Raw genomic sequence first — 18,313 nt, forward strand, 5'->3', positions numbered from 1 at the left:
TCATAAGGCTGTACTTCTAGGTTTCTTTCGTTGGATTTAGTTATTCTAGTTAGCCCTCCTAATTTCCCTCTGAACAGTAGTTTCCAGTATGGATTCCCAGCTAGTTTTGCATTTTGGCTTCTGTAATAACATTAGGAGACTTTCTTTATTTTTCAGAGAAAACAAGTACATTCCTCCTGGACAGAGAAATAGAGATGTCATGTCCTGGGGAAGTGGTAGGCAGAACTCACCGAGGATGGGCCAATCAGGATCAGGGCCCCCGCCTTCAAGATCTGGATCCCATTCTTCAGACTATAATCCAAACTCTGGAACAGACCAAAGAGTAGTTAATGGAGGCAAGTATTTTGATTAAAGTGTTTACAAGAAGTCACTGATAAAGATCATTTGCTTCCAAGTACTTAAAGCAGCCTCAAGTGGTTTTCTTTTTTATATATATATATAGATAAATTATACTCTATTCAGATAAGGTTCACCCATTAAAATTGAGAAGAATAACTGAATTAATGCAGAGCTCTTCCATGTTCACTTCTGTGGACTTGATTTTTAAAAACCATAAATCATTGTAGTTTGATATACTGAAGATTTGGATGTAAAATTCTGATGTCCTGTCCAAAATTTCAGCATGAATCAGAAAATAACCTTCAGATGGAATGATAATGGAAACCTTGGGTAGTTTCTCATTTTAAAACAAAATCTGGTGTAAATTTCAAGCCATGAAGAAATCTCGCTCCCCTGGTACAAATTATGGACTCAGTGTTATCCATTGGTCTAACATGATAAAACGGGTTGCTGTTTAATAATGACTAAGAATAAGGTGATTCTGGGGCAAGTTGCGATACTGAAAACAGATGGCAGCAGGTAGAGGCAGAACCCAAGCGTTTACCTTGGACTGAAATTCCAGGTGCCCAGATTTTCAGATATAGGGGGCACATTTTGAAGACTGAAAGTGATAAAGTTCAAGACAAAAACACAAGAGGTTCTTCATTCAGCAGATGGTAAGCATATGGCATTTTCCCAAAGTTGTCTTGGGCAGAAAATATGAGAGGCTCCAAAAAGGTTTTAATAAATTAATAGATGATAGGTACATAATGAATTATTACAGGGAAAAATTTAAGATATGAAGGAGCTGAAATGGGTTATTTGAGAGAAACAAATAGGATTGCTAAAAGGTGCATCTCTAGCTATGTAGCTGGAGGTCAAGGAGAGTAAATGCCATTCATCCTTCGGTGCACTAGCATAGATAGGACTACAACAATGATAATGATTGTGGTACTAGTTAAGCATTTATTTTGTGCTAAGCGCTAGAGTAGATACAGGATGATCAGGTCAGACACAGTCCCTCTCCCACATGAGGCTCACAGGCTTAACTAGGAGGGAGAATAGGTATTGAATCCCCGTTTTCCAAGTGAATAAACTGAGGCATTGAGAAGATAAATGACTTTCCTCATCTTGAGCAACTAGCAGAGCAGAGATTAGAATCCAGATCCGTACTGTTTTCATTGGGCCATGCTGCTTCTCCGTTGATCTAACCCAATAAGGCAAATTTTAAAACATTTATTTGCACTCTTTCTCTGTTTTTTGTCTGCTGATAACATTCTTGGGTTAGTTAAGTGTAAACTGAAAGCTTGAAGATAGCTGTGATCTACTTTAGATCAGAAATTCCCTACTTGTTTGCTGTGAAAAACTCTTTGGTGTGCCCTAAGAATTTTGGAATGCTGTTTATCTTTGATTTCAGGGAGTGCATTTGAGTACATTCAGTGAAATCAAAGAAAGCACACGGAAATGAGCAATATAAAGAGTTGAATGAGCTCCATTCCCCCATTCTGCTCCCGTGGGCTTCTAGCCCGGGTGGGAAAAAGAGTGTGACCCCAGAATATTTTTAATATTCAGTGTTCCCTCCCACCCCCCGCAATCAAAAAAACATATGAAATACTCAGATCATGCATTTGTTACAAGTGGTACTTTGACATATCTTGTCAACTTTCTTTACTCATTGAGTAGAGAATTTATTGATGATCTAGCATCATGTAGAGATTTTAAAAAAACAAACTTGAAAGATCCTGTGAAGTTCACTGATATTAAAGTGTAACCCTCAGGAGGGCAAGGAGGCCTGAATCGTACATAAAATCAAGGTGAGTGATATATCATTTTTTAAATTTGACTTTTGAACATATTGACTTGCAACATATTTTTGAAGCCCCAGAACTAATTTTACTTGAGGACAACACTTGCGTTGTTCATTTAGTATCTCAGTTTCTGCAAAGCATTTGTCCTGAAATATTTAGAATAGTTCTTATTGCCTTTTGAGAGGGTGTATACTTTGTTTTCAAAAGGCAGTGAATGTAACCCATAGTTGTACTCTGACTATGGTTATAAACGATGGAAATTAAGATCTGTTTTACTCCTACTTTAACAAGGCTTGATTTAATACCATATACCATTGATATTTCAATGGTATATGAAGGCTTGAAACAAGCACTAAAACTAGAATTTCAGACACAGAATTTAGGTGCTTGTAAGGATGAATAGCTGTAACTTATCTCAATTAAGGTATTAAGGTTGAAAAGTAAAAGTTGTAGTAAATATTTTTTTTCTTGAGACTTGTGACTGATTGTGTGAAATCCTTTAGTGTATTTTTGCCGTCTTGCTTGACACGACGAGACCTGAGAAAATATAGAACAAAAGCTAACAGGTTGAGCTATAACTGTCTTCCTCAGTAGTATGTGTAGATCCTAAAATTAACCCTTTGGGAAAGTTAACCCACTGAAACAAAGATTCACCCCTTTTCAAAAGGTTAAAGTGACTTGGCGCCTTTTCAGCGAAAGTCTAGGTGGATTATTTTTGCCAAAATAAATTGAGAACTGTCCTCAAAGGGTTAAATGTGCAAGAAATCATTTTTGTCATTTTACTTTTTTTCTGTTTGCCTTTTTTCCCCCATAATTTTTTTCTTTAGTTTTTATACTTTCCTTCATATCATTTGTTCTGTCAGGTGTTCCCTGGCCATCGCCTTGCCCATCTCCTTCCTCTCGCCCACCTTCTCGCTACCAGTCAGGTCCCAACTCTCTTCCACCTCGGGCAGCCACCCCTACAAGGCCGCCCTCCAGGCCCCCCTCGCGGCCATCCAGACCCCCGTCTCACCCCTCTGCTCATGGTTCTCCAGCTCCTGTCTCTACTATGCCTAAACGCATGTCTTCAGAAGGTACCACAATTTGTTCACGTTTTTGTTTGTCTCTGTTTGACTCCCGTGTGAGTTGATAAGTTAAAAAAAAAAAAATGGTTTCCTCTTCATTATTTAATACCCTATAATTTCTGTGCTTTACCTTTAGTTTAGCAAAGCTACTTCTATTAACCTTTTGTTTTTAAAGATTTTTTTTTTAAGCGTGAGATTGTGAAAGGGTCCTGAGTTGGTAGAAAGCAAGCTTGTCTTAGACTTACAATTATGCTTTAGGGCTATTTTCAACGCTAGGAATGTTGTTCTTTAAGTAGGCTAAAGCTAAAATTTACCTTGGGTGTTTCGTGGTATACGGTGACCAATGCTAAGCGTTGAATGACCAAACTCATTTCACCCACTTTTGTACCGATCATACAATCTGTACTTAATTAAGAAAAAGGCATTGGATCAGCTGTTTTGTTGCCAGCAGGTGAACCAGAGCCGTGTTGAGGTCAGCCGTTGAGGGTTGCCAAGGCATGATGTCTGGCGTTTTATCAGTGTTACAATCTCTGGCATTAGGGATCCTTGAAGAATTTAAGAAATGTAGTTCTTAAGCAAATTTGGCCAGTGCTTTCATTGTGAGTAGAAAGGGCACTTTATTAATCGGGCAAACTTTACCCAAGGAAACAGAATTGGATTTAGAGAGCAAAACAACCATTACTACACCAATATCTTGGCAAAAAAATCTCTGCCAGTTGAAGAGAAATGTCAAGCTCTCCCTCTTGGTGAATTGTTATTGTAAAACTGTGAGGCAAGAGGCTATCTTAGTTTGGAAGATGAGCCTTGACCTGAGAGAGTTTTTGCTAAAGATGTAGAGTACTCTAAATCTTCATAGATTTTTATGCTCCTGTCAAATTTGGGTATTTTATTCTGTAATTTTAATTTTTTATTTTATGTGAGACTAGCATGCTGCATGCTAAAAGGTATAGATGGGTACAGCCTCAAAAGATCGCTTATTGGTTCAGATGCAACATGTGTGCCAGAAGCCTGCTTTCTATATCACTTTAAGACCCTCAGGGGTACTTGTGTTAAGAGTGTGATTTTGTTTTTGCAAATTTGCTGTCTAGAAACCGGTTTTCGAAGGCTAACGATTTATGGAATAACAGTACTAGGGGCTACTTTAGGTCAAACTCTCTTCTTTCAGCCATGGATATACCACACTCTCTTTGGAGCTACTAACATGAAATAGTCCTCAAATGCTTTTTTCTCAAGTATTTTCCCCAAAGTTTAGCAGTTCTGTGATACATCTTCCCTGCGGAAAGCAAAATTTTGCTAAAATGTTGCCATTACTTGAATGTGTTTCTCCTATCTTGAGAACACAACAGTCAAGTCGTGTTTCTTGTTCAAGGCCTTGAATTGTTTATCTTAGACATTCTTATTATGTTAAAAAGATTTAGTCCAAGAACAAATATTTATTGAGAAATATACCTCTTGCATTCTTGTATATAATTTGCTTCATAGCTTATCCAAAATCAAACATTCTTTAATCATGAACCTAACAGCAAAATAATTAGATATTTGCTCTCTGAAATGACTGTACTTTTCAAATAATTTCTGAATAGGACAGATTACATTTCTGCACCTAAAAAGCCGTAATAAAGTGATAGTGTGTTGTTGTTTTTTCCCCCTAGTACTGTAGCCTACATGCAAGGTATAAAAAGAAGCATCCTTATTATATCACCACATCTTGGTTGTTAAACTTAATTTTAAAAATTTAATGGCAAGTTCTTATTACAAGAGTTCCCTAAGACCAAGTTCTATAGTTCCAGGTTTAAACTACAGTTTGTGGTTTAAGCATCCTTAAAAAACAATAGCCGTATTATTATTAGGCATGCCACTTTGGCAGTACCCAAGCCATGTAATTAATATTAGCCATGTGATTCATTTAATTGCGATATCAGTACAGTTCTTTTTGAAGAGTGTATGCTTTATTAATGCTTTCTACTTGTGATTGCCTTATTGTAGTGAAGGTTTTTTTAAAAAAACCTTATTATTCATAAGCCATTGTAGACATTTAGGAGGCACAAGCTGTTTGACAGAACTCAGGATAAACTTTTGTAGCACAAAGGTGGTTTTTTTTGTTCGTTTGTTTTTAAATCTTGACACTCAGCAAAATGCAAGCTGAAATCATGATAATTCAAGTCATAGTAAGGCCTGGGCTCAGCCCTTGAACCTCTCTTAAGATGGGAAGGATTCATGCAGAGCATGTATGACTCCCAGCTCCTTCTGGTCTTCAAAATTTCCCTGGCCCACCGCTCCTAAGTCACCTTACCCAGGGCAAATTAAGAACTGAGTAAACTAGAATGAAAACCTTAGGATTTAATTTGTCTTCCTCTTGGAAGAAATTGATTAGAAATCCGGAAGCCATTCTTCTAAGATAAAAGTAGCTTATATTGTATGCATCGCAGGGGAGTGACATTTCCTAAAATTTGTTTGTGATCTCATTAATCCACTCACCCCAAGAATAGCGAGGTTTAATTCGCCAAACTGCAATTAGTGTGTATGTCTTTTTGAAAAAGTGACAAGAGGATGTTGTGGTATTCATGAGGTGTCCATTGCTTCTTCCTTAGGGCCTCCAAGGATGTCTCCGAAAGCACAGCGACACCCTCGGGGTCACAGAGTTTCCACTGGGAGGGGGTCAATTTCCAGTGGTTTAGAATTTGTGTCCCATAACGCACCAGCTGAAGCATCTACTCCTCCAGTGGCTCGAAGCAGCTCTTCCGGTGGAACATGGTCATCAGTGGTCAGTGGGGGTAGGTAAAACTTGGCAACAGATGTAATGGATCATTTTATTTTGACATGCTGGTAGCTGAACTATAACTTTGTTTACAATCAGTCTGAGTAAGCACATTTTGGGTTTGGTTTATTGACGCTAATTATTGTGACAGAGAGGGTTAAGGTGCTTTAATAATCAGCCCAGGCAAAGTCTGATACTTGTGTAACTGATGACAAATGGATACTATCGCAGCTGTCTTTGGCACTGTCAAACCCGCCCCACCACCCCCAACTTCTTGGAAACATTATTTAACTTTGACTTCATTGACACTGTCCTTTCCTAGTTCTCCTATCTCTCTGGGCATTCCTCAGTCTCTTGCATGGGTTCCTCCTCTGCCTCCCACCCTCAACTGTGGTAGTTCCTCAAGGCACAGTATTCTCCATCTACACCCAATTCCTTGAAGAACTCATTTGTTCCCATGACTTCAGCTACCATCTCTATGTGGATGATTCCCAGTTCTACACTTCCAGTCCTGATCTCTGTCCTTTGCAGTCTCACATTTCCTGCCAACTTCGGAACACCTCTACTTGGATGTCCTGCCAACTGAAACTTAACCTGTCCAAAACAGAATCCCTTACCTTCCCACCCAAAACCCGTCCTCCCCCTGACTTTTCTGTCACCGTAGACAGCCGCACCATCCTCCCTGTTTCACAAGCCTGTAATCGGGGTGTTATCTTGGACTCATCTCTCTCATTCAACCCACATATTCATTCTGTCACCAAATCCTGTTGGCTCAACCTTTACGACAGCGCTAAAACCTGCCCTTTTTTCTCCATCTGTTCTGCTACCACATTAATCTAAGCACTTAACCTATCTCGCCTTGATTACTGCAGGAGCATCTTTGCTGATCTCCCCTGCTTTTTGTCTCTCCCCACTTCAGTCTGTATATCACTCTATTGCCCGGATCATTTTTCTACAAAAACATTCAGTCCATGTTTCCCCACTCCTCAAAAACCTCTGGTGGTTGCCCATACACCTCCGTATCAAACAGAAGCTCCTTACTTTAGGCTTTAAGGCACTCAATCCCCTTGCCCTTTCCTACCTAACCTCCCTGATTTCCTACTGCCACCCAGCCTGTCCACTTCATTCCTCTAATGGCAGCCTACTCACTGAACCTCAGTCTGATCTATCTAACCACCGACCTCCCACCCACATCTTGCCTCGGGCCTAGAAAACCCTCCCTCTTCATATCCGGCAGACGGTCATGCGCTACATCTTTAAAACCTTATTAAAAGCACGGCTCCTCCAAGAGGCCTCCCCCAACTAAGCCCTCCCTTGGTCTTCGCCCACTCCTCTCTGTGTCACCCTTGCACTTGGATTTTCACCGTTTATTCACCCATCCCTTAGTCCTATGGCACTTCTGTATGTAGCTGTAATTTATTTATATTAATGTGTTTACCCCCCTCTAGGCTGTAAGCTCGCTATGGGCAGGGAACGTGCTTACCAACTGTTTTATACTGTACTTTCCCAAGCACTTAATACCACGCTCTGCACACAGTAACCGTTCAAGAAACAGATTGGTTTGTTATAATTTAATTTGAAGAATAAATTCTCTATAGCCTTCTTCAGTTTCCTTTTCCCCTCCTCCCTCTCTACGTGGGGGCTAACTCATATGTACATACATACAATTTGGTAGAGTTACTGCCTGTTTCCTTGGCTGTCTGTAATTTGCTTGTGAAGAGGTTGTTTTTATAAAAGACTCTGTTGTCCAAATTGTTTTCCAAGCAGTTGTCTGAATAAATAGGAGGCTATAGTAGAAAACACAGTAGGAGTAAGAAGCTGTAAAGTGTGATTTGTCTTTTTGTTCTTAGAGTTGCTCTTTACAAACACATCAACAAGCCTTCTGAATATAGGCCAGTGCATATTGAATCCCATGTTCCCTGATGTGTTTAAGTAATTGGGCAAGTTTTATTACTATGATTATTCATTTAACCAATACTATTACTAAGGCTTCGGGGAGGGAGGAAATGACCGAATTTTCAGGATTCCACTGAAGTGTGTTTGATGTTTTCTCCAGTTGCATTCCTAATCTGCCCATTTCAGTTGGCAGAGTTCTTGAGAACCAGAGCTTGTAAACTTCCCTCTGACCTAATTTCCCCCCCAGCAATCTGTGAAACTGTTGTGGACACTGAGTTACAGGATAACCTTTCCCTTTTATTCCTAGTTCCACGATTATCCCCTAAAACACACAGACCCAGGTCTCCCAGGCAGAGCATTGTTGGAAGTACTCCCACTGGGCCGGTTCTTTCTTCTCCCCAAGTTGGTACTGTCCCCACTGAATCTGTTGCCATGCCTGTTCCAGCTGCATCTCCCACACCCGCCAGTCCAGCGCCCAACAGAGCAATCACCCCATCCTGTGAGGGTACGTAACCATGAGTGTGTAAGAAGCTCCGTTCCAGTATTCGTGACATCAGAAATGAATTTCGACTGAGTGTTATAGTCAGTGGAATTTCACATTTCGTACAAGCATTTTAGATAACCGTTTTTCTGCCAGCTTTCTAATAGTAATCACGATAATAGTGGTATCTAAGTGCTTACTGTGTGCCAGGCACTGTATTAAGCACTGGGATAGATTCAAGGTAATCAGGTTGGATACAGTCCATGTCCCACATGGGGCACACAGTCTTAGTCCCCATTTTACAGATGAGAAGCAGTATGGCCTAATGTATAGAGCAGGGACCTAGAAGTCTGAAGGACCTGGGTTCTAATACTGACTCCGCCACGTCTCTGCCATGTGACCTTGGGCAGGTCACTTCAGTTCTAGCCTCAGTTACCTCATCTGTGAATCAGGATTAAGACTGAGCCCACTGTAGGACAGGGATTGTGTCCCACTTGATTAACTTGTATCTACCTCAACACTTAGTACAGTGCCTGGCACATTGTAAGCACTTAATAAAAACCATTTAAAAAAGCATATATGTATATGGTAACAGAAGTGATTTGCCCAAGGTCATACAGCAGACAAGTTGCAGAGTTGGAATTAGAACCCAGGTCCTTCTGACTCTGGCACGTGCTCTATCCACTAGACCACATTGCTTCTCTTAGCTTTACAATTGGTTAATGATCCACCATTTAATCTTCGAGTGAGGTCAGGGCTGCATCCTGAAATGCCCCTTCAAAAGTACAGGTAAAGGCATGTGTAGTTTTTGTGAAACGTTGGTCAAAAGTTAAAAGCCCTATTCAGTTTGATATTTTCTGATTGTAAAGTACAGAAAACCAAAATTATTGCTTAACTTTCCTTTTCTGTACTCACTCAAATGAGCTTTTACTGAAAATGACTTTGAATTTTTTAAAATTTTCCAGCTAAGGACTCCAGACTTCAGGATCAAAGGCAGAATTCTCCAGCTGGAAATAAAGAAAACATTAAACCAACTGAAGCATCTTCTGGATTCACTAAAGCTGAAAATAAAGGTTTGTGTTTAAGATTTCACCCTGAGATATTTGAACTACTGCCACCTATACCTTTGTTCTATTTGTAAATCATTTTTGTCAGTCCATCTCCCTCATAATAATAATAATAATAATGGTAGTTCTTAAGCACTCACTGTGTGCCAAGCATTGTTCTAAGCTCTGGGGTAGATGCAAGGTAATCAGGTTGTCCCACAAGGGGCTGACAGTCTTAATCCCCATTTTACAGATGAGGTAACTGAAGCACAGAGAAGTTAAAGTGAATTCCCCAGGGTCACACAGCAGACAAGTGGCAGCTGTGTAGATTCCTTGAGGGCAGAGAATGTATGTCTGTTATATTCTCCCAAGCATGTAGTAGTGTTTTGCCCACAGTTGGCACTTAATTCTTCCCTTCTAGATTGCAAACTCCTTGAGAGCAAGAGTATGTCTAGGCGCTCTTTTGCAGTCTCCCAAATGCTTAGGACTGTCCTGTGCACAGAGTAAGCCCTCAAGGAATACCAGTGATTAATTGAGTGAATACTGTTGATTGTTTAATTGAAAAGCAAACAGGATATGCTTATCGAGACTGTTATGGGTCAGTGTTTCTAAAAATTAGGCTCCCCCACTTCAGGAAATCCCTCTGCCGTGTTCCAGCTCAACTCTCAATCAATCAATCGTATTTATTGAGCGCTTACTGTGTGCAGAGCACTGTACTAAGTGCTTGGGAAGTACAAGTTGGCAACATATAGAGACAGTCCCTACCCAACAGTGGGCTCACAGTCTAGAAGGGGGAGACAGAGAACAAAACCAAGCATATTAACAAAATAAAATAAATAGAATAGATATGTACAAGTAAAATAAATAAATAAATAAAGTAATAAGTATGTACAAACATATATACATATGTACAGGTGCTGTGGGGAAGGGAAGGAGGTACGGCCCGGGGGATGGAGAGGGGGACGAGGGAGAGAGGAAGGAGGGGGCTCAGTCTGGGAAGGCCTCCTGGAGGAGGTGAGCCCTCAGTGGGGCCTTGAAGGGAGGAAGAGAGCTAGCTTGGTGGATGTGGGGAGGGAGGGCATTCCAGGCCAGGGGGATGACATGGGCCGGGGGTCGACGGCGGGACAGGCGAGAACGAGGCCGAGTGAGGAGGTTAGTGATGGCAGAGGAGCGGAGGGTGTGGGCTGGGCTGGAGAAGGAGAGAAGAGAGGTGAGGTAGGAGGGGGCGAGGGGATGGACAGCCTTGAAGCCCAGGGTGAGGAGTTTCTGCCTGATGCGCAGATTGATTGGTAGCCACTGGAGATTTTTGAGGAGGGGAGTAACATGCCCAGAGCGTTTCTGGACAAAGACAATCCGGGCAGCGGCATGAAGTATGGATTGAAGTGGGGAGAGACAGGAGGATGGGAGATCAGAGAGGAGGCTAATGCAGTACGTGAGCACGGGCTCAATCTGGGCCCGTGTGCCCTTTCTACCCACCTCAGTCTCTCTAAGACCTTACTTGGCTTCCCAACACGGTAGCACCCGAAGGTGCACGGCTTGGGAAAGATAGATCATCTCTCCTCCTGTCGTCTCGCTCTGTCCTCCTACTGCTACCTACTTACCACCTCTCCCCACCTTCCAGCCCCTCGCTTGCCCCCATTACACTCATTCCCAAGCCCCACTCTGTTCTTATTCTTCTCCCTTGGATGCTTCTCTTCTCCACTAACCGTCTCATCCCTGATCAGCAGCTTCTCAGTTTGCCAAGGGAACTGCAGCTGATGTACTAAATGAAGGGGCCTTTGGTGCTTTCCAGCCTGTAGTCCTGATTTCAGTCATTTGCTGTAAAAGGAAATCAGCCTTCTCATTAAGGAGCTGTGGGCCGAGTAGCTGTAACTGGAGTAATCATTGAGGTCACGTGGAGATCCTGTACTTCCCAAGTGCTTAGTACAGTGCTCTGCACACAGTAAGCGCTCAATAAATCATCATTGTCATCATCAATCGTATTTATTGAGCACTTACTGTGTGCAGAGCACTGTACTAAGCACTTGGGAAGTACAATTTGGCAACATATAGAGACAGTCCCTACCCAACAGTGGGCAATAAATACGATTGAACGAGCGAATGAATGAATAGGGGCCACATTTGACAAACCCTGTTAGAGAATATTCTTCTTTGCAATTTACCCTCTTAAGTCATTTTATCCTTAGGATTTTGAAATTCCTTCTTGGGAGTTAACAGGAATTGCTTTGTACTCTGAAGTTTACGGGAAGCAGCATGGTCTCGTGGATAAAGCATGGGCCCGGGAGTCAGAAGGACCTGGGTTCTAATCCCGGCTCCTGCCACTTGTCTGCTGTGTGAACTTGGGCAAGTCACTTCACTTCTCGGTGCCTCAGTTGCCTCCTCTATAAAATCGGGATTAAGAATGTGAGCCCTATGTGGGGCAGGGACCCGTATGCAACCTGATTAGTTTATATCTACCCCCGCACTTAGAACAGTGCTCAAAACGTAGTAAGCGCTTAACAAATGTTATTATTATTGTTATTATGATGATGATGATTATTATTATGTACAAAGCGGGGCAGGAAGCAACATGGCCTAGTGGAAAGAGCACAGGTCTAGCAATCAGAGGCCCTGGCTTCTAATCTCAGTTCCACCATTTACCTGCTGTTTGACCTGGGGCAAGACACATAATTTTCTGTGACTCAGTTTCCTCATCTGCAAAATGGGGAGTCAATACCTGGTCTCCCTCTACTTAGTTTATGAGCCCCGTGTAGGACCTGATTAATTTTTATCTACCCCACACTTAGTATAGTGCCTTGGCGTAGAGTAAGCATTTAACAAGTACCGTAATAATAATTTACGGTATATATTATTAATTATATTATATTAATATAATTAATATATTATTATTATATTATATTAATTAATTAAAAATTAAGATTATAATTTTTAAATAATCTGTTTAGTGAAGTTTCTCACTGATGCCAAAGTATTACATTTGCAGTAGAATAAATGCGAAATGAACCCTCCTGATTTATTTTTTTTAAATAAGAAGTGATTCCAAGTTTCCTAGTGGCAAGAGCACAGACTTGGGGACCAGAGGTCGTGGGTTCTAATTCCGGCTCCGTCACTTTTCTGCTGTGTGATCTTGGGCAGTCACTTAACTTCTCTGTGCCTCATTTACCTCATCTGTAAAATGAGAATTGAGACTGTGAGTCCCATGCGGAACAACCTGATTACCTTGTATCTACCCCAGCACTTAGAACAGTGCTTGGCACGTAGTAAGCACTTACCAAATACTACAATTATTATTATTATTATTATAAGTGATGTCTGAGTCTGATTTTTGCATTGGCAGTGTACATTTTTAACATCTCCCAATTTGCAGGTGTATCGCCAGTTGTTTCAGAACATAGAAAACAAATTGATGATTTAAAGAAATTTAAGAATGACTTTAGGGTAAGTAGTTTTTTCTTTCTTTTTTTTTTTTTCCCAGAAATGCTTACATTAGAAAAGAAGACTGAATTGTCCAATAAGGACCACTTGTAGCTTAGTTTAACACTTTGTATTGTGTACATACCTTGGCACAGAATATGCTTAAATTTTGAAAAGCGAAGTTAAACCTTTTTCTTAAACCTGATGTTGATCTTTGCTTCTAGATTTAGCTATTCCAATGTTTAAGGCTCTCGAAATGTAAATATAATAACCAAGTGTAAGTCAAAAAGCATATTTAAAATTGATTAGGACACAGGTACATCAAATGTAAATTATGCTGACATTAAGGGTTTTTTTTCCAGTTTCGGGCATTTTGCACACCATTTTGCAAGAAGTTGCATGGTAATTAATTGTGCCTAATGTGTGCAAAGCACTGTACTAACCACTAGAAAAAGTATATTGGTGAGAATTTGACTTAATCTCTGGCCCCACAAGGGGCTCACATATCTTTTAATTTGATGTGTTTGGTATTGGTTCTGAAAATAGCAAACTAATAATGATGTGTTTGCTAAAACAATGAGTACATAGAATGGTGCAGCTATCATGTGGATAAGAGCATATCATGATGTATGCCTTCATTGTGACGTGTAAGAATTCTCCAGATCCATCAAAACATTCTGTTAACCAGCCTCGCGTTTGTGTATAAATAGTCTGTTGTTGCTGTTTCATGTTAGGGTTCAAAGTAGAATGCAGATTTTATCGATGTAGTCCTAACTTCTGTATGTTGTGATGCAGCTTGACAGTACTAATGGTAATGAGAAATCGTAAATAACATTTCCTTCAGTTACAGCCAAGTTGTGTTGCCGAGTCTGTTGATCAACTGCTAAATAAGAATAGAGAAGGAGATAAGTCCAGAGATTTGATTAAAGAGAAACCTGAAGCAAATCCAAAGGATTCCATGATTGACAACAGCACCGCTAACTGTGCTAGTGGCAACAGCAAACCAAACAGCCCCAGTGTTTCTCCATCAACTAGCAGTAATTCTGAGCAGAAGAGAGGACCTGAAGTCACATCCCAAGGGGTTCAAACCTCCAGTCCAGGAAATAAACAAGAAAAAGATGATAAAGATGACAAGAAAGATGCAGCCGAGTGAGTTCATTTTGGATTTGCAATTTTGTTTTGAGAGTTTAACCGTAATATTCATAAATTACTTGAAGTTGAAAGCTTAACATTTTGAGGGTTAGATATAGCCTTCCTTTAATAATTAATCATGGTATTTGTTAAGTGCTTACTATTGGGCAGACAATGTACTAAGCACTGGGGTGGATGCAAATCAAGTGGGACACAATCCCTCTTCCACATGGGGCTCAATACTAACAAAACTGGAGGGACTTTATTTCCTCGAAGGGATGATAAGTATTGGTTCCTTTTGGAAGGGTTGCAGGCCGTGAATCAATACTAAGGATTGCTATTAATGCCATTTCATGAAACGGTATAGTGCTAATAATGCAAAGCTTATCAACCCTAATGAAACAGTTCCAGATTTGAACAGTGTCAAGTAAATTTCTTTCTTTGCCTCCTTTTCTGTGGTGTAACCATGGCTTTCCTGTAGCCAATTTGTTTTGATTTTTTTTTCCAGGTTTAATTATGATTTTAAAATTTTAGAAATATGAGTGTTTAGGTGAACTAATGAATTTTAAAGTTGACTATAGATCTCACTGGCCTTTGTATTTTCTCTTTATTAGTCAAGTAAGGAAATCTACATTGAATCCTAATGCAAAGGAGTTCAACCCCCGTTCTTTTGCTCAAGTAAGTGTATTTTTCCTTTTGAGACTGATAGTCTCTTTCAAAGTTAGTAAAAAGCCCTACCTGGTTGTCATGTTGCTTTGTTTCAGAAGCACTAAAACAGTTTTTTGTAGTTTAGCTCCTTTCTCTTAGTTAGAATTTTTGTCTAACTGAAATGTAAAAAAGTTATTTAATCTTGTGTGGGAGAATCTAGTTTGGAGCTCTAAGCAAGTGGATATCTTTTGAAGGAAAAGGCTTTTAGGAGGAAACTTCCTTCATACATTCCTTAAAATCTCTGACTTGCAAAGTCTAGAGAAAATCATCTGTTTCTGATCAGGAAGTAGTTCCTTAATTTTAGAGTAATCGAGATATATAAATGCTTACTATATGCCAAGCACTGTTCTAAGCACTGGGGTAGATACAAGTTAATTCAGTCCCACATGGGGCTCACAGTCTAAGTAGGAGGGACAAGAGGTATTGAATTCCTGTGTTACAGTTGAGGTAACTGAAGCACAGGGAAGTCAGAGTAGCCCAAGGTCACACAGCAGGCAAGTGGCAGAGCTGGAATTAGAATTTAGGTCCTCTGATTCCCAGGCCTATGCCCTTTCTCCTTTGCTGCATCTAGTTTTGATAACATGTGTTCTAATTGACATTTAAAGGTTTCGGCTTCTTGTAATTTCCAAGAACCGTAAGTATAAAATAAAAGTTGATAGGTAAAGCCAGCCCTGATCAACAGTTGCAAGGGGATGTTGGGGGAAGGAATTTTTGTGAATATGTAATTCCAGCTAGATTGTGAGCTCCTTGAGCACTATTGTATTTCACTCTCCCAAGTGCTTAGTACAATGCTCGGCACACAGTAGTCACTGAAAAAGTACCGTTAACTAATTGATTGACTTCCGTATAATTTTTTGTAGCCGAAGCCTTCCACCACCCCTACTTCGCCTCGTCCACAAGCCCAACCTAGTCCCTCAATGGTGGGACATCAACAGCCAACTCCGGTATATACTCAGCCAGTTTGCTTTGCACCAAATATGATGTACCCCGTTCCAGTGAGCCCAGGAGTGCAGGTAAATCACCCTGCTTAGCACTGTTGCAGGCTTGACATTTGAGGAGGTTTTTCCAGAGAGGATTTAACATAGGCCTGGATTCAGAAGAACACTATACCCTCCTGTTATCTCTGACATCCTCCATTCTAAAAAGTCAAGGCACCGGTTGGAAGTGGGGCTAGCAGGGGTCTGAAGCGGGGTATAGAGATGGACAAGAGACGCTCTGCTCCATTCCCCCAGAGCCGCAAGGGCAGAAATGGGAATCTTGTGGGAGGGGAAAAATAGTATTGCACCCAGTGGAAGTTGTCTTGAGAAAAAGGGTACCTTCTTTGTCTGTGACTGCTGTCTTCATCTTCAAATGCTGTTGAGTCGTTTCCAACCCATAGTGACTCCATGGACACGCCCTCTTCAGAACGTCCCATCTTCTGTCATAAAGTCGTTCTGGTATGTGTATCTGTAGAGCTTTCTTGGTAAAGATACGGAAGCGGTTTACCATTGCCTTCTTCCAGCGCTGAAAAAACTTGAGTCTCTGCCGTCGTCTTTGATCGACGTTTTGATCACTTGATCACCTTTGACTCTGTCCCCTGCCACAGGCTGCCCAGGAGTCATCGCCATTTTATTATAAGTTGTTGGACATCTAGACCTAACTTCAGAGTTTTTTCTTTTACTGAAATTACTGCCCTTGAAGACTATAAAAGCTATCCTTTAGCCCAAAATGTTGTATGTGTTTTGAGTAAACGTTTAAGAAGTGATCAAAGATTAATGTAATGTTAGATTTACATAAATGGGAATATGAAATAACCTTCCTCCTAAATTATCTTTTTCCCCTTCCCTCTCAAGCCTTTATATCCTATACCCATGACACCAATGCCAGTGAATCAAGCCAAGACATATAGAGCAGGTAAAGGTGAGAATAATACTGTCTGTGTTTGGTTTTTAGAACGCATGTTGCATGAACTGAGTAATTGAATTTGTAATCAGGGTGTAAATGTTGAAAGTTGATTTGTTAATATGCTCTGTTGATTATCGCTGAAGTTGTGCATTTGTTTTTTGAGGTCCTCTCAGTTTCCATAGTAAAGGCATTACAAGATTACTGTGTGTTCAGAACAAAGATAGAGAAAAGGTTATCATATTGAACGGTCTCTGTCTCTTATGGAGCTCACAATCAAATCTATTCTATTTACTCTAATGATAATAATGAATAATTATAGTGTGTGTTGAGAGCTTACTCCGTGTCAAGCGCTATTCTTAGCTCTGGGGTAGATACAAGATAATCAGGTCAGACACAAACCCTGTCCCACATGGAACTCACTATCTAAGAGGGAGAACAGGTATTGAAGTCCCATTTTATGAGTAAGGAAACTGAGGCACAGAGAAGTTGTGACTTGTCCATGGACAACACAGTAGACTAGTGGCGGAGTCAGGGTTAGAACCCGGGTCCTCTGACTCCCAAGCCTGCCCTCTTTTTCCCCTAGGCCACACTGCTCCATCCTGCTAATTTTTTTACAGATGAGGAAACTGAGACTCAGATGAAGTGACTTCAAAGAGTCAAACAACAAGCCAAAGGCCAAACTGCAACTAAAAACTGCGTTTTCTCACTCTGTCTCGTGCTCTTTGCACTTGCCACACTGCCTCTGCTGCTATTGTGTCTTTTAACTAAAGAAAATCTGTAGGACCAAAAATACATTTCAAGTATTAGAGGAAGCCTGTAACATCCTGAATTGGGGTGTTCAGACATTTATGTCAGACAGCCCCCAGGGCTGGGCCTGCCTCAGGGGAGGCAATTGGGATTCTAACTAGTATTTGTTCATTCATTCATTCATTCAGCCAAATTGAGTGCTTAGTCTGTGCAAAGCATTGTACTAAGCACTCGGGAGAGTACAATATAACAATAAACAGACACATTCCCTGCCCACACTGAGCTTTTGGGATGACCCAGGTCCCCTTTCCCCCATTTTGGTCTTCTGGGGACTAGAAATTGCAGGCTGTTGACAGTGGTGCCCCAAAAGGCTGTGGTCACCTACTGGGACATCCATGTTGGGGTGACACTCCTTCCCTCCTCCCTTGTTTCTGGTGAAACAAGCCAATTCCAGGACTCTTAGGGCCCACGTACAGCTGGACCTCACAGTTTTGGCATGGGCAGAATGCTACATTCTCTCTGAATGAATAAATTTAGATACAAGACACCAATCAGTAAATAGATTCTAGAGCTATAAAAACAAATATGGGGTTTACAGGCCAGCTTTGGGGCAAATACTAGATTCCCTGAAATTTGTGCAGTAATATACAGTATAATCAAACCAAACCATCGTGTTAGAGATGTGATCCTCTTCTTACATGTTGGTTCTTCGTAAGATTTTCAGCACTGCCCTTTCCTCTCCATTCAGATGGCCACCTTGTTGTCATATTCCATCTCATGACTTCTGCCTCAGCATCCTCACCAATTTCCCTTTTTCCGCTGTCTTCCCTCTGCTGTCCGTATTTCACCTTTCTGCCTGTGTCGTTTTTCTAAAAATTGCATTCTACTGTAACTCTCTCCTCTCTTCAGATCTTTCAATGGCTGGCCATCCTTCACTGCAACAGGCAGAAATTTCTGACCATCAGCTTTAAGGCACACAGTCAGCTTTGTACCCCCTACTTACCTATTCTCTTCTCCGAGTGCACCCCAGCTCTCTCTCTTCATTCCTCTCAAGCTAA

The 18,313-nt window shown here is 40.9% G+C and overlaps 1 protein-coding gene across 9 annotated transcripts in view; it reads left to right on the top strand.

The window, feature by feature from the left end:
- The window catches only part of ATXN2 (ataxin 2), a 97,604-nt gene that overhangs the window by 60,852 nt on the left and 18,439 nt on the right, over positions 1-18,313 (top strand). For 5 of the 9 annotated variants that reach the window (XM_038763078.1, XM_038763079.1, XM_038763072.1 and 2 more), the window contains 10 exons: positions 157-335; positions 2,990-3,199; positions 5,782-5,964; positions 8,152-8,349; positions 9,291-9,398; positions 12,739-12,809; positions 13,630-13,934; positions 14,531-14,594; positions 15,485-15,637; positions 16,457-16,523. In XM_038763078.1, the coding sequence (XP_038619006.1) occupies positions 157-335; positions 2,990-3,199; positions 5,782-5,964; positions 8,152-8,349; positions 9,291-9,398; positions 12,739-12,809; positions 13,630-13,934; positions 14,531-14,594; positions 15,485-15,637; positions 16,457-16,523 (1,538 nt within the window). The remainder of the gene's footprint in view (positions 1-156; positions 336-2,989; positions 3,200-5,781; positions 5,965-8,151; positions 8,350-9,290; positions 9,399-12,738; positions 12,810-13,629; positions 13,935-14,530; positions 14,595-15,484; positions 15,638-16,456; positions 16,524-18,313) is intronic. The other 4 variants (XM_038763073.1, XM_038763071.1, XM_038763075.1 and 1 more) reach the window with 2 other exon arrangements.

Source organism: Tachyglossus aculeatus, chromosome 21, assembly GCF_015852505.1.
Source record: "Tachyglossus aculeatus isolate mTacAcu1 chromosome 21, mTacAcu1.pri, whole genome shotgun sequence".
NCBI lineage: Eukaryota > Metazoa > Chordata > Mammalia > Monotremata > Tachyglossidae > Tachyglossus > Tachyglossus aculeatus.